General features: G+C 37.4%; 1 protein-coding gene across 1 annotated transcript in view; it reads left to right on the top strand.

The window, feature by feature from the left end:
- Nucleotides 1-25,176, top strand: part of yme1l1b (YME1-like 1b) — a 29,196-nt gene that overhangs the window by 309 nt on the left and 3,711 nt on the right. Inside the window, exons 2-17 of the mRNA XM_062070220.1 lie at nucleotides 3,352-3,483; nucleotides 4,683-4,866; nucleotides 6,399-6,488; nucleotides 8,039-8,148; nucleotides 10,119-10,269; nucleotides 10,351-10,434; nucleotides 12,622-12,795; nucleotides 12,921-13,073; nucleotides 13,163-13,295; nucleotides 16,092-16,154; nucleotides 16,284-16,396; nucleotides 17,986-18,141; nucleotides 18,285-18,436; nucleotides 20,067-20,193; nucleotides 24,935-25,008; nucleotides 25,075-25,161. Of these exons, the coding sequence (XP_061926204.1) occupies nucleotides 3,352-3,483; nucleotides 4,683-4,866; nucleotides 6,399-6,488; nucleotides 8,039-8,148; nucleotides 10,119-10,269; nucleotides 10,351-10,434; nucleotides 12,622-12,795; nucleotides 12,921-13,073; nucleotides 13,163-13,295; nucleotides 16,092-16,154; nucleotides 16,284-16,396; nucleotides 17,986-18,141; nucleotides 18,285-18,436; nucleotides 20,067-20,193; nucleotides 24,935-25,008; nucleotides 25,075-25,161 (1,983 nt within the window). The remainder of the gene's footprint in view (nucleotides 1-3,351; nucleotides 3,484-4,682; nucleotides 4,867-6,398; nucleotides 6,489-8,038; nucleotides 8,149-10,118; nucleotides 10,270-10,350; nucleotides 10,435-12,621; nucleotides 12,796-12,920; nucleotides 13,074-13,162; nucleotides 13,296-16,091; nucleotides 16,155-16,283; nucleotides 16,397-17,985; nucleotides 18,142-18,284; nucleotides 18,437-20,066; nucleotides 20,194-24,934; nucleotides 25,009-25,074; nucleotides 25,162-25,176) is intronic.

Genomic DNA, 25,176 nt, shown 5'->3' with positions numbered 1-25,176 from the left:
CACCAGTCAACACTAAGACTTTATAGTCCTTTTTGCTCTTAACATGAAGTCATTTTATTGATATTAGTATTTTAAGTGGCAGGTGAAGGGCCAGCGTGTTAGCTGACAGCTGTCTAAATTACGTGAGCACAGTTCAACCATTGATTGTTGACTAGTGACGACGAGCTTCTAGAATATCATTTCATTTCATTTCTTATTTATATCCTTCATTGATGTGCATCTTTGATCAATAGACAATTAACTAAACAACTAAACACACATTTACACACCAATGCCTGAGAAGGAACAGGATGAAGAAAATCTTATATTTTCCTGCCCCCTTTTAACATAATACGTAGTCTTTACTTAATGGATAGTATAAAAACCAAACAAATACATCCAAATATAATGAAAACAAACACAAAAAAAACCACACAAAACACATCAAGTGCAAAACTTCATGAAGCACAAACTGAAATAAAAAAAAGTAATATACACTGCAAAAACTGAGATCTAAGTAAGATTAAATATCTCAAATAAGGGTGATATTTGCTTATTTTCTGTCTGATAAGATACTTCTTCTCACTAAGCAGATTTTATGTTAGAGTGTTTTACTTGTTTTAAAGGGTTTTGGTCCTAAATGATCTCAGTAAGATATTACACCTTGTAGCTGAGATTTTATGACCTATATTGAGTAAAACATGCTGTTGCAAAGCTGTGTTATCAACACTCACAAGTATAAAAGTACTTTTTTAAAGTAATAATTTCTTATTTAAAGCATGAAAAACAAAAAATCATGATGCCGAGCCCATATCATTATGTCAAGATAATGGCACTAGCATTTACTTAATTTAAGAATATTTTCCAACATATTGAGCAAAAACCTCTCTTTTTTTTCTACCAAGATAAGTGCACTTGTTATTAGTGAGAATATACTTATTTTAAGATATTTTTGGGTTCATTGAGGTTAGCTAATTTTATTTGTTTTGGAAAGTCTTGACCAGCCGAATTTTCTTGTTCTATTGGCAGATAATTTTGCTTAGTTCAAATAAAATACCCCTCATTTTTGTTTTTGAACACTGACTTTTTGCAGTGTACACCTCACGGGATGATACAAAACTAATACAAAACCAGACAAAAAAATAAGTAAAATAATAAATATAAAGCAAAATGTAAACACTTATGGCTGTCCATATGATCTTATTGTTCTGTCTTTATATATTTTATTCAATTGGAATATATTTTTTACAGTCTTTTATCTCATTGTAAAGAGAATTCTATAGTTTAACCCCCCACCACTGATATACACATTTGTTTTAAAGTTGTCCTTGAATACTAGGGGTGTAACGGTACACAAAAATCTCGGTTAGGTACGTACCTCGGTTTAGAGGTCACGGTTCGGTTAATTTTCGGTACAGTAAGAAAACAACAAAATATAAATTTTTTGGTTATTTATTTACCAAATTTGTAAACAATGGCTTTATCCTTTTAACGTTGGGAACACTATAATAATTCTGCCCAAAAATAGAAATAGCTGTGTGTGTGTTCCAATTCGATTATTTAGTGTCTCTGGATCTTCTTCTGATTTCAGTGCATAAAAAAACACAAAAAGTGCGTTAACGCCAACACTGGTATACTATAAGAAAAACACAATCATAGCCTAGCTGTTGTCTTTCTGTCATGGTGCAAACATGTACGGGTAACTCAATGGAAATCTCATGTAAATAATATACAACATAAAGTAGCAAGAAACACATCAATAATGAATAAAGCAAAACATGTTCTAGACCAAAAGTCACTGCATGTTCTCTACTGCTCGCTAGTGTTACCGTATCTGAGTTATTGTGTAGAAATATGGGGAAATAACTGCAAAAGTACACTTAATTCATTAACCGTGTTACAAAAAAGATCAGTTAGAATAATATATAATGTTGGATATAGAGAACATACAAACCCTTTATTTATTGAATCAAAAATACTGAAATTCCACGACGTAGTGAATTTGCAAACAGCTAAAATTATACACAAAGCAAACTAACCTGCTACCATTTTTTCATTTAATTCATTTATTTATTTCAGGCAATGACATAAAGAAGTACAAGTTGACAACACATAATAATATAAATTAATATAGTGCATGATTGTCCAGTTTTGCCTGAAAGGGAGTGGGAAGAAGATAATTTATTTAATCGCACCCCCAGTTCTCCATTCAGTGATTATTCACATGAGTTTCACTCTTACTTTGTTCAAGGATTATAATACAGATGTTGTATCATAGTGGCATTACCACAGGTAACAATAATTATTACACTGTAACAATAATTTGTATCAACAATGTAGGAAGAATGAATAAACCAACAATGGTAATAGACAACATAGCAATAATGGTAATAGACAACATAGCAATAATGGTAATAGACAACATAGCAACAATGGTAATAGACTACATAGCAATAATGGTAAGGAAACATTGAGCACATGTTAACACTTTGAGACAGAGTACAACAGCAGGTCAAATTAAAGACCCTCATCTCTATATTTGAACCAGACCCCATGTTTGTATAATAGTTTTAAGTCCATTAATAGTTTGGCATTGCTTGTGTTGTAAGTCCAGTTTGTTCCATAGTTTTACTCCGCATACAGACACACAAAAACGTTTACGAGTGGTTTGAGCTCTCGGCAATAAGAAATATCCATGAATTGATGAACGTGGACCCCGACTTAAACAAGTTGAAGAACTTATTCGGGTGTTACCATTTAGTGGTCAATTGTACGGAATATGTACTGTACTGTGCAATCTACTAATACAAGTCTCAATCAATCAAATCAAAACCCAAGAATATATAACAATTCTTCTCAACAAAAGAGGAGAAAAATGTAATTTAAAACATTTGTACGCACGTACAACACTTAAGACCTTCAGTATGTGGAATTAAATGATGGAATGGATTAAGCAAAGAAATCAAACACTAATATGATCCACTTCAAGAAACTCTTCAAACTGAAAGTGTTTACAAAGTACAAAGAAGAAGAACCATGATAGACATTCTGAATTTATTTCATTCATCCATTCATTTTCTAGATAATCTTACTCATCTCACCATATGAAATATAACTTACTTCACCGAGTATTATTTATTTATTTTTATTGTGATTACTTATGGAGTGTATTGCGAATAAATTGAGAACAGGAAGTGAACAAAGGTTTTAGCAACTGTTATGTAAAAGAAAAGGGGTAGGATTAAATAAGCTCCGCTTCTTCCTACTCCTTTTCGAACATGTTGAATAGAGAAACTGGAAATTCTGACGCGTCCTGTTGTATGCATGCATGTTCCAAATAAACTCAAAACTCAACTCCACTCTACATTGCAGGTGACAGTTCCCCTGAGTCACCTCCTCAACGTGCTCCATGCCCTGAAGAACTCGGTGGGAAGCAGCAGCACCATCAGCAAATCAAGACTACCCAGTGATCATGTCGCTAAGTCAGAACTACATAACCCAGAGGTAATCATACACGTTTGGTAGGGCTGCGCGATTATTCAACATCGAGTTTTTTTAATTGTGCACAGGTTTTCCTCCATGCGGCCCCTGAGCTAAAATGAGTTTGACACCCCTAAATTGTGGCTAATATATTGATTGGCAGTCTAAAAGTAACATGTCTTCCTTAACTTATTTTTGCAGTTTTATGCATTTTTATTAGAGGTGTCCGATAATATCGGACTGCTGATATTATCGGCCGGTATATGCTTTTAAATGTAATATCGGAAATTATCGGTATCGGTTCCAAAATTATCGGTATCGGTTTAAAAAAGTGAACTTTTATGACTTTTTAAAACGCCGCTGTGTGCATGTACGTAGGGAGAAGTACAGAGCGCCAATAAACCTTAAAGGCACTGCCTTTGCGTGCCGGCCCAGTCACATAATATCTACGGCTTTTCACACACACAAGTGAATGCAAGGCATACTTGGTCAACAGCCATACAGGTCACACTGAGGGTGGCCGTATAAACAACTTTAACACTGTTACAAATATGCGCCACACTGTGAACCCACACCAAACAAGAATAACAAACACATTTCGGGAGAACATCCGCACCGTAACACAACATAAACACAACAGAACAAATACCCAGAACCCCTTGCAGTACTAATTCTTCCGGTACGCTACAATATACACCCCCCCCCCCCGCTACCCCTTACCCCCTCCCCCCACCTCAACCCCGCCCACCTCAACCTCCTCATGCTCTCTCAGGGAGAGCATGTCCCAAATTCCAAGCTGCTGTTTTGAGGCATGTTAAAAAAAATAATGCACTTTGTGACTTCAATAATAAATATGGCAGTGCCATGTTGGCATTTTTTTCCATAACTTAAGTTGATTTATTTTGGGAAAACCTTGTTACATTGTTTAATGCATCCAGCGGGGCATCACAACAAAATTAGGCATAATAATGTGTTCATTCCACCACTGTATACAGTGTATCGGTTGATATCTGAATCGGTTATTAAGAGTTGGACAATATCGGATATCGGCAAAAAAGCCGTTATCGGATATCTGTAATATTTATGTATTAAATATAAAAATCATTTCGCAATCGCAATTTTGGAGCGAAAAATCCCTTTTTCTTTCAAAATCGTGCAGCCCTAACATTCAGTATAATCGGCGATTTCCTCCTGCTGCTTCAACATGACAACTATATGTGCAGCCCCTGTGGAACCTACGGGAACTTGGCCTGTCAGACCTGGGTGCCCAGCAGTTGAAGGAGCTGCAGATGAGGGTGTTGCCGTGTCTGAATCCACAGGAAACACCACCTGCGTTAGCCACTGCTGGTCAGACAGTCTGGAGAACATCCCACCTTTCCACACACTCTTTTTTTGTAAACAAGCACGGTGAGTTTGATATTGTGTCTCCTATTCACACTGTAAGTCAACTTGTATGTAGTTGCACTGTTTTTTTACCCTAAAATTCTGGTGACTGAGCTGCAACTTTTTTTTTTTGTTTGCTGTAAAATCTACTATCTAAATATAAAATCTACTTTTTACTGGAAAATGCAAAAATGGTACCACCCATTATTTTGCGGTTAATTTTGCCGACTCAGATGTAAGTTTTGTACAGAAAAATCTACGATAATTTTTTTTCAGTGTATTACTTTAAAAAGAAAAACTGTACCACCGTTATTTTTACGGCAAAATTCTGGCGACTGAGCTTTGAGTTTTTTGCTGCAAAATATATATATTTTTACAGTGCATTTAATATAAATGGAAATGTAGTACCACTGTTATCTTATGGTAACATTGCTAGTTTTTTACAGAAAAAAATGTACAATAATTTTTTTCCCAGTGCATTACTATAAAATGAAAAACTGTACATCCGTTATTTTTATCGCAAAATTCTGGCAACTTGGCTTTGACTTTATTTTCTTTTTTTTTTTTTTACTATGAAATCTGTTTCTTGTTTTTACAGTGCATTACTGTAAATGGGAAAATGGTACCACTGATTATTTTGCGGTACATTTTGGCGACTCAGATGTAAGTTTTGTACAGAAAAATCTACAATCATTTTTTTCACAGTGTATTGCTGTAAATTGAAAAACGGTACCACCGTTTTTGTTTTTTTTACAGCAAAATTCTGGCGACTGAGATTCTACTTTTTTGCCGTAATTTTTTTTTTTTTTTACAGTGCATGTAATGTAAATAGAAATATAGTACGACTGTTATTTTTACGGTAACATTTTGGCGACTGTCCTGCTATTTTTTTACAGAAAAATTTACGATAATTTTTTTTACAGTTCATTACTGTAAAATGAAAAAACTGTACCACCGTTATTTTTAACGCAAAATTCTGGCGACTGAGCTTCGGCTTTTTTTTTTTTTTTTTTTACTGGGAAATCAGTTTCTTGTTTTTACAGTGCATTACTGTAAATGGAAAAATGGTACCACTGATTATTTTACGGTTATTTTCGGTGACTGAGATGCTAAGTTTTTTCGGTAAAATCTATTTTACAGTGCATTATTGTAAATTGAAAAACGGTACCAGTGTTGTTTTTTACTGTAAAATTTAGCGACTGACTTACAGAAAAATCTTTGATCATTTTTGTTACATTACATTACTGTAAATTAAAAAACTGTACCATTATTTTTACTGCGAAATTCTGGCGACTGAGCTGCTACTTTTTTTACCCTAAAATCTACATTTCTTGTTTTTACAGTGCATTACTGAAAATGGAAAATTCGAACACTAATCTAGTTGTAATGATTTATTGATTTTTAGTAGTGATAGTTTTATTTTTTGCCCCACAATATACAGGTCAAAATATGCAGAAAAGGGCACTGATCGATCCCCGCCGGTTCCAGTAGTGTTTTTGTGTCACAGAAACTGTTTGAATGTCTTTAAAAAAAATCACCTCTCCTTCTTTTGCCAGGGTTCTCAAGTCAAATGTCAGCCCCCATTTTTGTCAGGCAGAACCCTGGTCCTCTTCATTCAATCTGCACCGAGCTGCACCACACATCAGGTGACAGAACCCGTCTCATATTACGTTTCATTTACCGTATTTTCCGGACTATAAGGCACACTTAAAAACCTTTTTTTCCTTAAAACTTGACAGTGCGCCTTATAACCCGATGCGCTTAGCTAATGTAAGGAATAAGTTTGGTTGAGCTTACCCACCTCAAAGCTATTTTCTTTGGTACATGGTGTAATGATAAGTGTGACCAGTAGATGGAAGATAGGTATTAAAGTAGGTAAGAAAAGTTCATTTTGCAGTATAGGGCACCTATAAAACCTGTTTGCAAAATTATTATGAAGAGTCCACACAGATTCCTTAATTTTAAGGCTGTCTGAGATAATAAGACGTGACTAGAATTGAAGACTAACAGTTGATTCTATAAAAGAGTTAATAGAAACAATAAAAATACCAGCGCTGGAGAGAGGACCGAGTCGTCTAAAGGCCGGAGCATTCTCTAAAATGGTCGCCCTCCTCACATACTTATGTCCACTTTACTGCCTTGGCGAAGATTGAAACTGAAAGTTAACTTGGCGTGTGTGCTGACGGTACGCACATTCTTCTCAACTCTCACTCCTTGCACCTGGTACACCTTTTAAAACTACAGAGAATAATACTGTATTTGTGTGTGCATATTAGGGTTGTACGATATACCGGTATTAGTATAGTACAGCAATACTAATGAATCATATTCGGTACTATACCGCCTCTGAAAAGTACCGGGCCATGGGTGGATCTACACCTGACATCCACTGTAATGATACCAAGTACAAGAGCATATCTAGTCGATTACTACCATGATTACGTCGATATTTTTTGGCATCACAACATTTTTCGTTTAAAAAAAAAAGTATATTATGTTTATAATCTCAGGAAATATGTCCCTGGACACATGAGGACTTGAATATGACCAATGTATGATCCTGTAACTACTTGGTATCTAATTGATACCCAAATTTGTGGTATCATCCAAAACTAATGTAAAGTATCAAAAAACAGAAGAATAAGTGATTATTACATTTTAACAGAAGTGTAGATAGAACATGTTAAAGCAGATATTAACAGTAAATAAACAAGTAGATGAATAATTCATTTTCTACCACTTGTCCTTAATAATTTTGACAAAATAATAGAATGGAAAATGACACAATTTGTTACTGCATATGTCAGCAGACTATATTAGGAGCCTTTGTTTGGTTACTTACTACTAAAAGACAAGTTGCTCCCTGTTTTATTTAAGGACAAACTTGCAATGAGAAACATATGTTCAATGTATCATAAGATTTTTTGTTAAAATAAAGCCAATAATGCAATTTTTTGTGGTCCCCTTTATTTAGAAAATTATCGAAATAATTTTAGTACCGGTATCAAAATATTGGTATCGGGGCAACACTAGTGCATCGATAAGAAACCAGGTGAAATCATTGTGTTTATCTCTTCGTGAAAAACAAAGGCCAAAGTTAGTAACTTCTAAGGAGTTTCATTTTGCTCAAAGATGGGAAAATATTCCTCCTGACAAAGTGAAAACTCTAAACTTGTGTGTTTTATTATTTTCGCAGTGTGCCTCCAGCGCAGAGGCTTTAAAACGTTGAGGAGCAGAAGCAAAAGACAGCAGTCAGCCTACGAGCGCCCAGTAGAGTTTGATGGTTTTCCTCCGTCTTTCATGAAGGTAAAGGGTGACTGGGTAGACTTTCAGCACAAGCATTCACCTCTTTATTACAACCGGGCATTGATAGCATTTTTAAATGTGTGCAGGCAGTGGCATTTTAGAATAATATTTTTTAATATATATATATATATATATATATATATATATATATATATATATATATATATATATATATATATATATATATATATATATATATATATATATATATATATATATATATATCTAAAGAAATAAACTTTAACAGTAGCTAAATTTCAAATCACTCAACATTCCTGGCATAACTGTCCTGCCTTTTGGACTAAACAACCCTCTTCTACAAAACCAGTGAAGTTGGCACGTTGTGTAAATGGTAAATAAAAACAGAATACAATGATTTGCAAATTCTTTTCAACGTATATTCAATTGAATACACCGCAAAGACTAGATATTTAATGTTCAAACTTTTTTTGCAATTAATCATTAACTTAGAATTTAATGGCAGCAAATGTGGACTCGTCAGACCACAGAACCCTTTTCCACTTTGCATCAGTCCATCTTAGATGAGCTCGGGCCCAGCGAAACCGCCGGCGTTTCTGGGTGTTGTTGATAGATGGCTTTCGCTTTGCATTGTAGAGTTTTAACTTGCACTTACAGATGTAGCAACGAACTGCAGTTACTGACAGTGGTTTTCTGAAGTGTTCCTGAGCCCATGTGGTGATATCCTTTACACACTGATGTCGCTTTTTGATGCAAGGGATCGAAAGTCACGGGCATTCAATGTTACGTGCAGTGATTTCTCCAGATTCGCTGAACCTTTTGATGATATTACGGACAGTAGATGATGAAATCCCTAAATTCCTTGCAATAATTGGTTGAGAAATGTTGTTCTTAAACTGTTCGACAATTTGCTCAGGCATCTGTTCACAAAGTGGTGACCCTCGCCCCGTCCTTGTTTGTGAATGACTGAGCATTTCATGGAAGCTGCTTTTATACCCAATCATGGCACCCACCTGTTCCCAATTAGCCTTTTCACCTGTGGGATGTTCCAAATAAGTGTTTGATGAGCATTCCTCAACTTTCTCAGTCTTTTTGAAAAAAATTGCAGACATCAAATTCCAAATGCGCTAATATTTGCAAAAAAAAAAGTTTTCCAGTTGGAACATTGAGTTTGAGTTTATTTCGAACATGCAAGCATACAACATGATACATCACAATTTCCAGTTTCTCTTTTCAACATGTTCGAAAAGGAGTAGGAAGAAGCAGAGCTTATTTAATCCTACCCCTTTTCTTTACATAACAGTTGCAAAACTTTTTGTTCACTTCCTGTTCACAATTTATTCACAATAAACTCCATAAGTAATCACAATAAAAATAAATAAATAAATAATAGTAAGAATTTAATAATAATAATTGGTGAAGTAAGTCATATTTCATATGATGAGATAAGTATGATTACTTTAAGAATGAATGAATGAATGGATGAATTAAATAAATTGAGAATGTTTGTCATGGTTCTTCTTCTTTGTACTTTGTAAACACTTTAAGTTTGAAGAGTTTCTTGAAGTGGATCATATTAGTACATTGTTTGATTGCTTTGCTTAATCCATTCCATAATTTAATTCCACATACTGATATACTGAAGGTCTTAAGTGTTGTACGTGCAAACAAATGTTTTAAATTACGTTTTTCTCTAAAATTATATTTCTCCTCTTTTTTTGAGAAGAATTGTTGTATATTAAATATCTTGTCTTTGCAGTCTATTCAGTTGAATATAAGTTGAAAAGGATTTGCAAATCATTGTATTCTCTTTTTATTTACCATTTACTCAACGTGCCAACTTCACTGGTTTTGGGTTTTGTACTTTGACTGCAATCTGCTACATTAGCATACTCATAGCAGCAAACGCTTTACTTGTCTAAGTTTTAAAAAATACTATTTTTTTCCAGTAAATGTAGATATGTATTGTCTTGAATATTTCCGTCTAATAGGGCTTCCTAGCACGTGACAAGGGGATCGACGCGGAAAGTCTTGACAGTCGAGCGAAAAGCGGGAACCTACCTGATGGACAGCCTGATTCCTTTAACCGAGGCTTCACTGAGGGGTTTCTTAAAGCTCAAAATCTGACACAACGCACACACGGCAAGTTGGAGCCGATGCTTTAGCTTCCTTTGCATGCTAAAGCATCATCGACGTTGACCTCTTTATGGATAAACTTTGCAGACTCCCAGAGAAGGAATCGTCTCATTCTGTTGGTGTTGCTTCTTGTTGGGCTCTACGGCATCTCAAAGACACCATTCTTATCGGGTAAAGACTTTGTATGCCTTTTAAACCCCGTTTATTGATCAAATCTATTGTGTTCTAATGCCAGTGTTTGCCATAGGATTTTATAACAACTGTTGATGTGTCAGTATTGTCATAGTCGGTACACCACACGTATGAGGACGGTCGCATGGATCCCTAAGGAGTATGATCGATACTAGAGTGATTAGGTTAAAATTATACATTTAAAAAAAAAATTAAGATCAATTTTTTTGTTAATGATTATAAACTAACAAAAAAACACCCCTCCAAAGACATGCACCTGGGGATAGGTTGATTGGCAACACTAAATTGGCCCTAGTGTGTGAATGTGAGTGTGAATGTTGTCTGTCTATCTGTGTTGGCCCTGCGATGAGGTGGCAACTTGTCCAGGGTGTAGCCCGCCTTCCACCCGAATGCAGCTGAGATGGGCTCCAGCACCCCCCGCGACCCCAAAAGGGACAAATGGATGGATGTTTATAAACTCAGGTAATATTTCCCTGGACACAGGAGGACTTTTGAGGGCAAAAACCAAGGGATACAAATGAGAAGATTTTGCTTTTGCTTAGTTATTGTGCACTATTGACTTGGTAGTTCTGAAAAAGAGAATAAAGAACCAGTTTAAATATTGTGTTGATATTATTAAACTGTCAATAAATAACACTCACTATTAGAGATGTCCGATAATATCGGCCGATAAATGCTTTAAAATGTAATATCGGAAATTATCGGTATCGGTTTCCACTCCCCGATTTTCCCGGGAGACTCCCGAAGTTCAGTGCCCCTCCCGAAAATCACCCGGGGCAACCATTCTCCCGGATTTCTCCTGATTTCCACCTGGACAACATTATTGGGGACGTGCCTTTAGCGTCCTCTACAACCTGTCGTCACGTCCGCTTTTCCTCCATACAAACAGCCACAGTGACAACAGTCACATAATATATGCGGCTTTTACAAACACATAAGTGAATGCATGCATACTTGGTCAACAGCCATACAGGTCACACTCAGGGTAGCCGTATAAACAACTTTAACCCTGTTACAAATATGCGCCAAACTGTGAACCCACACCAAACAAGAAGGACAAACACATTTTGGGAGAACATCCGCACCGTAACACGACATAAACACAACAGAACAAATACCCAGAACCCTTTGCAGCACTAACTCTTCCGAGACGCTACAATATACACCCCCCGCTACCACCAAACCCCACCCACCTCAATCCCCCCCTGGAGTTGAAGTTGTTCTCTTATTTTGGAAAACCTTGTTTTTGATTGATTGATTGATTGAAACTTGTATTAGTAGATTGCACAGTACAGTACATATTCCGTACAATTGACCACTAAATGGTAACACCCGAATAAGTTTTTCATCTTGTTTAAGTCTGGGTCCACGTTAATCAATTCATGGTAAAGTTACATTGTTTAATGCACCCAGCGGGGCATCACAACAAAATTAGGCATAATAATGTGTTAATTCCACGACTGTATATATCGGTATCGGTTGATATCGGAATCGGTAATTAAGAGTTGGACATTATCGGACATCCCTACTCACTATGAATACAATTTAAAAAATGTACAGTTAATTCATGTAATAAGTATCGGCGACGCTCTTTTTAACCTTTATTGCCAACTTTATCGCGCCAACAGCAGCCATTGTAACGTTGTTGTGCTAGACTAGCCAGTAGCCACAACAAAACAGCACTTCCTCGTTGTGCACCAATGACGGTTACGGCGAGCGAGGATGCATTCACGAACACTCGGAATTATGAGCATCAAACATTACACATTAACTAAATCCTTTTTTGCACATTCTCAAATTTCTGTTAGTGCTGCAATAATTATGACAATTTGTTGGTTATTTTTGAATATATTACTTATTTAATTTATATAATTTAAGTGTTTAGATTACTAATATGTTTAACTTGAATGTCCCAAAATTACATAAAAATAAAAAGGCTTTGTTTTCTAACAAAAATGTGCACGTTTTCCATTTTTTTAAGTACCCGTTTGGGCATCATTTTACCAATTTGGTCGAAGTATTGTTTAAATGTAATCCCCACCCTTCTCACAGGTGGTGTTGTATTCACCAAGCAGTGTGACCTTAAAAACACCCCATCATAAAACTATTGTGTCACTACATTGCATGCAGTGTGATTTCGAACTTTAATCTTACCGTTTTTGACAGTGCGGTTCCGAACCACAACAGGCCTGGACTCCTCGGTGGATCCCGTCCACTTGAAAAATGTGACATTTGAACACGTCAAAGGCGTGGAGGAAGCGAAGAACGAGCTGCAGGATGTGGTGGAGTTCCTGAAAAAACCCCAGAAGTTCACAGCTTTGGGAGGGAAACTGCCAAAAGGTTAGAACGACCCCTCTCGCAACTTTTGCTATCGTCGTGTCACCATTGACTGAATGTGACTGTTGAACATTGACCGTGTTTTACTTATTCATCTGCATTGATTTGTATATACAATTCCATTTTAGGTGTCCTTCTAGTGGGTCCACCGGGGACTGGTAAGACCCTACTGGCCAGAGCAGTAGCAGGAGAGGCTGACGTCCCTTTTTACTACGCCTCGGGGTCGGAGTTTGATGAGATGTTTGTTGGAGTTGGAGCCAGCCGCATCCGGAACCTTTTCAGTATGTCTGCTTCCCGTATCCACTTAGCTCCTTCTTTAAAATATTTGCACTTTTCAATCCATATTAATGATTTTGTTGCTTTGTTCCAGGGGAGGCTAAAGCTAATGCTCCTTGTGTGATCTTTATCGACGAACTGGACAGTGTGGGTGGGAAAAGGATCGAGTCCCCAATGCACCCTTATTCCAGACAGACCATCAACCAACTGCTTGCTGAGATGGATGGGTAATCCCTTGATTTATATTAGAGATGCCCGATAATGTCTTTTTTTGCCGATATTCCGATATTGTCCAACTCTTAATTACCGATTCCGATATCAACCGATACCGATATATACAGTCGTGGAATTAACACATTGTTATGCCTAATTTTGTTGTGATGCCCCGCTGGATGCATTAAACAATGTAACCAGGTCTTCCAAAATAAATCAACTCAAGTTATGGAAAAAAATGCCAACATGGGACTGCCATATTTAGGGCCCGCACGGCCCATTGTCAAAGGAATCCCAAAGGGAGTCCTTTTGCAATGGGACGAAAGGACCTATTGAATTTGTAAGGTATTATTATTATTATTATTATTATTTTTTTTTTCTTCCGCCGCCTCTTTGAGCCATAATTTGACCCACTTAACATGCTTCAAAACTTACCATATTTGACACACACATCAGGACCTGTGAAAATTGCTATTTAATAAAAAAACCTAGCCCCGAAACTCAAAATTGCGCTCTAGCCCCCCCTAGGAAGAAACACAAAACAAACTGCCTGTAACTCCCACTAGGAAGGTCGTAGAGACATGAAACAAAAACCTCTATGTAGGTCTCACTTAGACCTACATTTCATAATTAACATTCTCGGGCAAAAACCAACAGGAAGTTGGCAAATCCCCCTTCAAGACAACATTTTACTAAAAACACTCATTTTTGCCTCTTTGAGCTGTAATTTGACCCCCTTAAAATACTTCAAAACTCACCAAACTTTTCACACACATCAGGACTGATGGAAATTGCGATCTAATAAAAAAACCGAACCCCAAAACTCAAAATTGTGCTCTAGCGCAATTTTTGAATAAAACACAGACAAAACTGCTCCTCAGAGGAAAACACAGACAAAACTGCTTGTAACTTCCGGTAGGAACGTCTTAGAGACATGAAACAAAAACCTCTATGTAGGTCTCACTTAGACCTACATTTCATAGATTGACATCCTTCAGCAACTAGCACCTGCCAAATATGCGGGCCCGACCAACGCTGCTTGCAGCTTTAATTATTATTGAAGTCACAAAGTGCATTATTTTTTTTAACATGCCTCAAAACAGCAGCTTGGAATTTGGGACATGCTCTCCCTGAGAGAGCATGAGGAGGTTGAGGTGGGCGGGGTTGGGGGGGCGGTGTAGGGGGTAGCGGAGGGTGTATATTGTAGCGTCCCAGAAGAGTTAGTGCTGCAAGGGGTTCTGGGTATTTGTTCTGTTGTGTTGTGGTGCGGATGTTCTCCCGAAATGTGTCATTCTTATTTGGTGTGGGTTCACAGTGTGGCGCACATTTGTAACAGTGTTAAAGTTGTTTATACGGCCACCCTCAGTGTGACCTGTGTGGCTGTTGACCTGTGTGTGAAAAGCCGTAGATATTATGTGACTGGGCCGGCACGCAAAGGCAGTGCCTTTAAGGTTTATTGGCGCTCTGTACTTCTCCCTACTTCCGTGTACACAGCAGCATTTTAAAAAATCATAAATTTTACTTTTTGAAACCGATACCGGTAATTTGCGATATTACATTTTAAAGCATTTATCGGCCGATATTATCGGCAGTCCGATATTATCGGTCATCTCTATCTTTCAGCCATAGATAGGAATGAGTAGAAAACACACGTATTTCAGCTGCAAGATTATGGTGCCTGAACATTCTGTGGTTTTAGAAGGCGAGACAATTAAACTAAGGATGCCTGCTCGGCAAACAGGGACGCTTATTTATTTTTTTCATTTAGCAGGCTACTACAGTTCTCACATATGTATAGCTATTCTGTGCGCACAAACATCCAAAGACCAGAAATAACGTAATACTGCATACGTCAGTAGCCAGTGGATGAGCCTTGTAGACATATTATTAATAATTAAATGTAAAAAGTTTAGAACACATACCATTAATATACAATGTATTAACAACATGCTAGTGTTGTACGGTATACCGGTATTGGTATAGTACCGCAATACTGATGGATCCTATTCGGTACTATACAGCCTCTAAAAAGTACAGACCAAAGTACAAAATATTCTTTAGTATTTTTATTTATTTATATTTTGTTTATAAACTCAGGAAATATGTCCCTGGACACAAGAGGACTTTGAAAATGTATGATCCTGTAACTGTAAATGTATGATCCTGTGACTACTTGGTATCGGATTGATACCCAAATTTGTGGTATCATCCAAAACTACTGTAAAGTATCCAAACAACAGACGAATAAGTGATTATTACATTTTAACAGAAGTGTAGATAGAACATGTTAAAAGAGAAAGTAAGCAGATATTAACAGTAAAAGAACAAGTAGATTAATAATTAATTTTCTACCACTTGTCCTTAATATTTTGGAAAAATAATAGAATGGAAAATGACACAATATGTTACTGCATACGTCAGCAGACTAAATTAGGAGCCTTTGTATGCTTACTTAGTACCTAAAGACAAGTTGTCTCGTATGTTCACTATTTTATTTAAGGACAAACTTGCAATAAGAAACATATTTTTAATGTACCGTAAGATTTTTTGTTAAAATAAAGCCAATAATGCAATTTTTGTGGTCCCCTTTATTTAGAAAAGTACCGAAACGTATCGAAATACATTTTGGTACCGGTACCAAAATATTTGTATTGGGACAACCCGACAACATACAATATAATAATTTTAGATGTGTAAATTATCCATTTATAATCGAACCGTAGCCTCAGAAACGAATGGTGAGTCAGCACTAGAAAAAAATCAATGTTTAAGATGGTTTACTGTACTAATGATCATTTCTTATGTTATAGGTTCAAAACAAATGAAGGGGTCATCATTATTGGAGCCACCAACTTCCCAGAGGCCTTAGATAAGTATGTGTACATTCAGTACAAACCAAAAACAGCTCTGTTCTAATGGACAACATCATTGGATACAGAAACGTACTGTTATTATTGTACACGCTTGGAAAGTTTTGGCAACCTATGCTTATTTTTTTTTAGTGCCCTCATCCGCCCGGGTAGATTTGACATGCAGGTCACTGTCCCCAAACCAGATGTGAAAGGACGCACGGAGATCCTCAACTGGTACCTAAGGAAGATTAAAGTGGACCCAGGTGAGAAATATTTATTGACATTTGTGTAAGATATTGTGGGTTGATAATTTTTTTTGTCATTTAGCATTTGTGACGTGCATCACGCCAGATTTGTATTTCACAACATCGATGCCTGGGTAGTGTATTTTTTAACTTCGAATTCAACTTTACTTTTATTATATTAAAAGGAATTTTGTACATGCACCTATCTTTTTCTCCGAAACGAAAGCCTTTTCTTTATTTTCATGACTATTTACATTGTAGATTGTCACTAAAGGCATCAAAATTATGAATGAACACATGTGGAGTTATGTACCTAACAAAAAAAGGGGAAATAACTGAAAACATGTTTTATATTCTAGTTTCTTCAAAATAACCACCCTTTGCTCTGATTACTGCTTTGCACACTCTTGGCATTCTCTCCATGAGCTTCAAGAGGTAGTCACCTTAAAGGGTTTTCACTTCACAGGTGTCATAGTTTTGATGCCTTCAGTGACAATCTACAATGTAATAGTCATGAAAATAAAGAAAACGCATTGAAATGAGAAAGTGTGTCCAAACTTTTGGCCTGTACTGTACTTTGGCGTGCTAGTCTGATCATTTTCGTCCTTTGCATCCGACTTGTTTCTAAAAAAAAAAAAAAATTACTGGATTCCTCTATGAAAAGAGATGATGGGGACATGCACCTGTTAGCTCAATATCTTAAGAATAAATTGTATTCCTTTGTTGAAAGAAGTGTTTATTTTATTTTTTTTAATTGTACTTTCTTTGAAGTATTCATAGATGTAATTATACATGTATTCTGTAATTGTATATGAAATATACTATATACCATGATATAAATGAAAGACATTTTGTTAAATAAGGTCATCATTTATACATCCTTTGATTAAATAAGTGTTTATTTTATTTTTTTAAATTTCACTTTCTTTTAAGTATTCATAGATGTAATCATACATGTATTCTAGAATTATATACGAAATATACTATATACCATGATATAAACTAAATACATTTTGTTAAATAAGGTCATCATTTATACTGTTGTTGATGAGATTAGTATATTTGAGTGAAGGGACAAGACACTATAAGCTTTTTTTATTTTATTTACCTTGTTAAAATTGTACAGATGCAGAGTATTTTTATTAAAAATAAATCTGCTCAGTGGCCTTGTGGTTAGAGTGTCCGCCCTGAGGTCGGTAGGTCGTGAGTTCAAACCCCGGCCGAGTCATACCAAAGACTATAAAAATGCGACCCTTTACCTCCCTGCTTGGCGCTCAGCATCAAGGGTTGGAATTGGGGGTTAAATCACCAAAATGATTCCCGAGCGCGGCCACCGCTGCTGCTCACTGCTCCCCTCACCTCCCAGGGGGTGGAACAAGGGAATGGATCAAATGCAGAGGGTGATTTCACCACACCTAGTGTGTGTGTGTGTGACTATCAGTGGTACTTTAACTTTTAACTTTAAAGGATAAAAGTAAAAAAACGGTACATTTGTAGCACTGTTTAATGGACACATTTTAATATTTGTTTTATTAATTGGGCCTCACCTGTCTCCCCTTACCATAGATTTGATATTTTTTACTTAAACGTGCTAACTTTTTTTGCAGCTATTGAGGCCAAGATTATTGCACGGGGCACGGTGGGATTCTCCGGCGCGGACTTGGAAAACCTGGTGAACCAGGCTGCCCTCAAGGCCGCAGTAGATGGTAAAGACATGGTCACCTTGAAGGAGCTGGAGTTTGCCAAAGACAAAATCCTGATGGGTGAGACCAATTTTGCATGTCTTTTTCTGTATTACTGTCTACCACATAGCGGTTTAGATGTTTCACCTTTCTAGCTCATTACACCTGTGTTTTATGGTCGCACAGTGATCCTCACCTTACCTTTTTTCTTCTAAACCTTTCAGGCCCAGAGAGAAGGAGTGCGGAAATTGACCAAAAGAACAAGATCATCACAGCGTACCATGAATCAGGCCATGCTATCGTAGCTTATTATACCAAAGACGCCATGCCCATCAACAAGGCTACTATTATGCCGCGGGGCCCAAGTCTGGGACATGTAGGTTTACCTTTATCTTTTCAATGTATGCATTTGTTTTTTATGTGGAATCTATCTTGATTTACGAACCTTATTTCTTCTTGAACAGGGTTCGTAAATAGAAATGTTTGTAAAGTGAAAGGAAATTTCTCCTTAAGAAAAATTTTTTAATATAAATAATGGGTTTAAAAGTCTCTTTTTAATGAATTTTGAACACAATATAAAGTGCTATACAGTACTGTATATCAAACAAAAATAACAAGGGGGAATGGCTCAACTATCTCTTTATTAACAAGCCAAAACAACAACAACAAGAAGCTCAACTGTCCTGTATGCGCTGCTCTGCCAACATGCGGACACACACACGCCCAGAAGTCCCCTTGGTGCCCTCACAAACAATCTGAAATCACAAAAATCCTTAACTTGACTGGATAAAATGCCCCTCTTAAAAATAGTAAAAATAAAATTATGACGAGTAATTTTTGCTTCTGATGAGCAAAAAAAAATCTGCCAAAGGAACTTAACATTATGGTTAAGTTTTAAAAACGAAAAATTCATTTTGAAATTAACAATTAAAACTTTGTAGTTTTGTGTGTTATAACAAACTTGTGACGCTCAAAAGTTATATTACCAAAAACAAGTTATTTTTTCTCACTGCAAATTACTATTCAGAAGTTTGTTTTTTGTATTATATACCGTATTTTTCGGACTATAAGTCGCATTTTTAATTCATAGTTTGGCCGGGGGTGCGACTTATACTCAGGAGCGACTTATGTGTGAAATTATTAACACATTAGCGTAAAATATCAAATAATATTATTTAGCCTATTCACGTAAGAGACTAGACGTATAAGATTTCATCGGATTTAGCGATTAGGAGCGACAGATTGTTTGGTAAACGTATAGCATGTTCTATATGTTATAGTTATTTGAATGACTCTTACCATAATATGTTAGGTTAACATACCAGGCACCTTCTCAGTTGGTTATTTATGCCTCATATAACGTACACTTATTCAGCCTGTTGTTCACTATTCTTTATTTATTTTAAATTGCCTTTCAAATGTCTATTCTTCGGCGTCCACAAAGTACATCCGTACATGACATGACAATCAACACCAAAATAGGAGCGCAAGACAAGAACTAAAACACTACACACCGTATAATACCGAAAAACTCAAGGCGGGATGTGACCGGTGGTGACAGTAGACCTACTTTGAGACAAGTGCTATAGTGATGCATGGTTGGTTATGGTTATGGTTTGAATTCATATCCAACAATTGCGACGACGACTTTTTACTGTCAACTGACTTTCGTTTTTTAACGATTTCTGCTGGTGGTGTGCCTCCGGATTTTTTCAACGCAAAAAATGTGCCTTGGCTCAAAAAAGGTTGAAAAACACTGTTTTAGAAGGCCTTGCGGGCCTTGACGACCCACCGCTGCTAAGAAGTGACGAGTAGTATACTGTACTGCACCATAAGTGGCTTCGCTCTGCTGCAGAAAATGGCTGCCAGCGGGGACACTGACTAAATGCATGGAGGAAGTGTTTGGGGATCGCTCAAGGAGGGCATATTTGGCTCGATCTAATGGCTTGTAAAATGAAAAAGTTTGCAAAAAGAGGTTCAACACTGCCTCTCCATCATCTCACCAGGTGTCCATGCTGCCAGATGATGATCGCTGGAGCGAGACGCGTGCTCAGTTACTGGCTCAGATGGACGTCAGCATGGGCGGGCGTGTGGCAGAGGAGATCATATTTGGCCACGAGTACATCACAACAGGTTGGTAAATGACTCCGTCACACGAAATGCAGGAATGATAAACCCTGACGTTTTATCTAATGCGGAGGTGTCAAAGTCGTTTTCACTGAGGGCCACGTTGCAGTTATATTAGGCCCCAGAGGGCCGCTTCTAACAGTGAATACTATTATTCGTGGACCAGCAGCACACCTAATCATGTGTGTTTCACGGACTGTATCCCTTGCAGACTGTATTGATATATATTGTAGGAACCAGGGGCCGTACTTATCAAGCTTCTTAGAATTACTCCTAAGAAGTCTGCTAAGAGTTGACTTAAGAGTAAATAAATTCTTCGCTGAAAGCTGCACTTAAAAGTTAGTTATCAAGCTTCTTACTCACACTTTCAGCGAAGTGTAGGACTGAATCTTAAGTCTCACACTCAGAGCTGAATTACGACATTACTATGTGCCGTAAACGGAATTTTAGGTGACGTCATTTCTGTGTCCATAGAAATGACCAATCACGGAAGGGAATCTGTTGTCTAAGAATAAAGAAATATCTTGGAAATATTTAAGTGGACAATGGGAGTGTATATTTTGACAATAAACTACAAAATAATACAAAACAAACTAGTCCCCGCCGGCACTCACGCTACCGCTCCCTCTCTTCTCTCGCCCACACACTCACTGACGTCACTCACCTCACACATACGCTACTCTCATAACATTTTCTTTCCAATTCATTAATTAGGCAACTAATTTGAAACTGGTGTGGGTGGCTCTATATATACTAGCCCACTGCAGCCACATGCAGAAATCAACAAGGAATCGAAAAGTATTAAATCTGTGACAAAAATAATACCCGCTCTGTCTAAACGATACCGTTTGATCAGCTGCTCGTCATCAAACAAATCCAGGACATCGTTCCGCTCCCTGAACGTTCGCGCACGTCTCTCTCACCTCAGTGCCATCCCCTGCTGGCAACTCCTAACCACTTAAGACACCTCTGAAGGTCTCTTAAATATCGTGGAGAGTAGGAGTGATTCTTAGACTTAAGAACGTTGATAAAAAGCTTTTATTCTTAAGTTTGAGAGTAGGACTAAATTTCGCAAATTCTCAGGACTTAAGTGTAAAATGGCACTCTAAGAAGCTTGATAAGTACGGCCCCAGAATATTAATAACAGAAGGAAACAACCATTTTGTCGGAATGAGTGAGAATAAGTGTAAATGGGGGAGGGAGGGTTTTTGGGTTGGTGCACTACTTAAAGTAAAAGTACCAATGATAGTCACACACACACTAGGTGTGGCGAAAATATTCTCTGCATTTGACCCATCACCCTTGATCACCCCCTGGGAGGTGAGGGGAGCAGTGAGCAGCAGCGGTGGCCGCGCCCGGGAATCATTTTTGGTGATTTAACCCCCAATTCCAACCCTTGATGCTGAGTGCCAAGCAGGGAGGTAATGGGTCCCATTTTTATAGTCTGTGGTATGACTCAGCCGGGGTTTGAACTGTAAGTGTATCTTGTGTTTTTTATGTTGATATAATAATTTTAAAAAATACAGTGAAAACTTATTACATATTTTTTTAATGTATTTTATTAGTAGATTTTTTTTCAACTAAAATGTAAAGAAAATATGGTAAGTTGCAATAATTTCACCTCAAAATGTAGTGGGATTTTTTTTTTTGTGATTTAACCCCCAATTCCAACCCTTGATGCTGAGTGCCAAGGAGGAAGGTAATGGGTCATATTTTTATAGTCTTTGGTATGATTGGCCGGGGTTTGAACTGTAAGTGTATCTTGTGTTTTTTATGTTGATTTAATAATTTAAAAATGTTTTAAAAATACAATGAAAACTATTATTACATAATTGTTTAATGTATTTTATTAGTAGATTTTTTTTTTCACCTAAAATGTAAAAGAATATGGTAAGTTGCAATCATTTCACCTCAAAATGTAGTGTATATTACTGTAAATAGAAAAACAGTACTGCTGTTTTTATGGTAAATAAAGGCAGGTGAGTTGACCGAATTTTACTGTAAAATGTATTTTGATTTCTTTTACTGTAAATAAAAAAACTGCAATTTTACAGTCAAATTCTGGCACCTGAGTTGGCAGTTATTTTGTTTTTCTATTACCGCAAAATCAACAACTGTAGATTTTTTCGGTGTATTACTGTAAATGCCAAAACGGCACCACAGTTTATTACAGTAAAAAAAAAAGTTTTTTTCATTTAGAGAAAAATGCTGTAAAAACCACAGTAAATTTTACAACTTTACCATGAAATCTATTGCTACTTTTTACATTGCACGATTTGATGGATAACTTGCTTTCAAATCATTATTATTAGTATTTATTTATATTTTAAAAAAATAGTTTGAATGTTTGATAATATATTTTCGTGTCTGACCATTCTTCCTCTCAGGGAATACAAGTCACTGGTCAATCCCAAATTCTTTCAGATGACATACAGTGGGGCAAAAAAGTATTTAGTCAGCCACCCATTGATTGTCAATGGGTGGCTGACTAAATACTTTTTTGCCCCACTGTATATGTTGAGTAAGAAGGACCATCAAGACAGAATAGGAATATTATCAAGTTTTACTAAAGCTTTAGGAGACCAGTCCTACAGTCCGTTAAAGGCCTACTGAAATGAATTTGTCATACTTGATCATTTTGCGATATTGCCATATTTTTGCTGAAAGGATTTAGTAGAGAAAATCGACAATAAAGTTCGCAACTTTTGCTCGCTGATAAAAAAAAACCTTGCCCCTACCGGAAGTAGCGTGACGTCACAAGCGGTAGTGCTGCTCACAATTCCCTGTTGTTTACAATGGAGCGAGAGATATTAGGAGCGAGAAAGTGACGATTATCCCAATAATTGTCCGCCCTGAGATCGGTAGGTTGGAGTTCAAATCCCAGCCGAGTCATACCAAAGACTATAAAAATGGGACCCATAACCTCCCCTGCTTGGCACTCAGCAACACGGGTTGGAGTTGGGGGTTAAATCACCAAAATGATTCCCGGGCGCGGCGCCGCTGCTGCCCACTGCTCCCCAAGGGGATGGGTCAAATGCAGAGGACAAATTTCACCACATCTAGTGTGTGTGTGACAATCATTGGTACTTTAATCTTTAATCTTAATCTTAATTTGAGCGAGGATGAACGATTCGTGGATGAGGTACGTTAGAGTGAAGAACTAGAGGCAGTGCCGGAAGTATCTTTTTTCGCTCTGACCGTAACTTAGGTACAAGCTGGCTCATTGGATTCCACACTCTCTCCTTTTTCTATTGTGGATCACGGATTTGTATTTTAAACCACCTCGGATACTATATCCTCTTGAAAATGAGAGTCGAGCACGCGAAATGGACATTCAGAGTGACTTTTACCTCCACGACAATACATCGGTGACACACTTAGCTACTGAGCTAACGTGATAGCATCGTTCTCAAATGCAGATAGAAACAAAAGAAATAAACCCCTGACTGGAAGGATAGACAGAAGATCAACAATACTATTAAACCATGTACATGTAACTACACGGTTACATCAACAGCCGTGCTCACCTGCGTTCCAGCGATCGGCGGCGCGACGAAGGACTTCACCCATCATCGACGAAGCTCTTAGCATGAGCTAACGTGATAGCATCTGTCTCAAATGCAGATAGAAACAAAATAAATAAATCCCTGACTGGAAGGACAGACAGAAGATCAACAATACTACTATCAGAAGACACCGAACCAAACACTGGACATGTAAATACACGGTTAATGTGTATTCGACGCCTGTTGAAGCCTAGCAATGCTGTTGCTAACGACGCTAACTTAACAACAGGACCTCGTCAGAACTATGATAAAAACATTAGCGCTCCACCTACGCCAGCCAGCCCTCCTCAGCTCATCAACACCCGTGCTCACCTGCGTTCCAGCGTTTGACGATGCGGTCGGCGGCCCGGAGACGTAGGAAGTCAAGGTGCGCGTCTGCTATCCAAGTCAAAGTCCTCCTTGTTGTGTTGCTACAGCCAGCCGCATACACCGATCCCACCTACAACGTTCTTCTTTGCAGCCTCCATTAAACAAATTTCAAAAGATTCACCAACACAGATGTCCAGAATACTGTGGAATTTTGTCGAAGAAAACAGAGCTCTGTGTATTGTGTCCAAGGCATTTTGAACCGGAAGTTTCGCGGGAAATTTAAAATTGCACTTTATAAGTTAACCCGGCCGTATTGGCATGTGTTGCAATGTTAAGATTTCATCATTGATGTATAAACTATCAGACTGCGTGGTCGGTAGTAGTGGCTTTCAGTAGGCCTTTAATAGCGGCATCTAGAAGCGGTCTGAAAGAGACAACTTATTGAATACGAAAACAGCCCCCACCCTGTCCAGAATGGAATACAGCCTCTTTGTTCTAATACTGATAAGGTAAAAAGGGAGTATGTCATACTCCCACATTCCAAAGCCTTCAGGGTAAGGCACAGAGTTTACTTGCAGACATAAGATACAAACATAAAGAGTACACATGAGGAAGATATTAGCTGCTTTAAACATGACTATGAATAAAGAAAGAACTCTTAAAAATATATGCATTCTCCACACTAGACAATATTTAAGTTAACATAATTTGCGATTACATGGAGTACATTTTGTTTTTCTCCCAAACTAGAAAGAAAGAATACAATTTGTAAGAAAAGTTACAGTACTTTGATACATATTATTTCCAGGCTTTCAAGGGCCAAATAAAATGTGATCTAATGGGTGTTGTGCGTGTAATGTGTTGTTCTGCAGGAGCATCCAGTGACTTTGATAGCGCCACCAAGATCGCTAAGATGATGGCGACCAGATTTGGAATGTGCGAAAAGGTGAGCTCCTCAAAGTGAAGACATCATCTGTGGTTGTCGTTTCATTTTCTCCGCCTTTGACCACAGCTGGGTGTGATGACCTACGCTGATATGACCGAGCAGAGTCCAGAAACTCAAGCGGCTGTGGAGACCGAAATCCGGGTGTTGCTGAGGGTCTGTGCTTTGAAA

This window comes from Entelurus aequoreus, linkage group LG14 (genome assembly GCF_033978785.1).
Source record: "Entelurus aequoreus isolate RoL-2023_Sb linkage group LG14, RoL_Eaeq_v1.1, whole genome shotgun sequence".
Classification (NCBI taxonomy): Eukaryota; Metazoa; Chordata; class Actinopteri; order Syngnathiformes; family Syngnathidae; genus Entelurus; species Entelurus aequoreus.
This window is presented reverse-complemented; position numbering and strand designations above follow the sequence as displayed.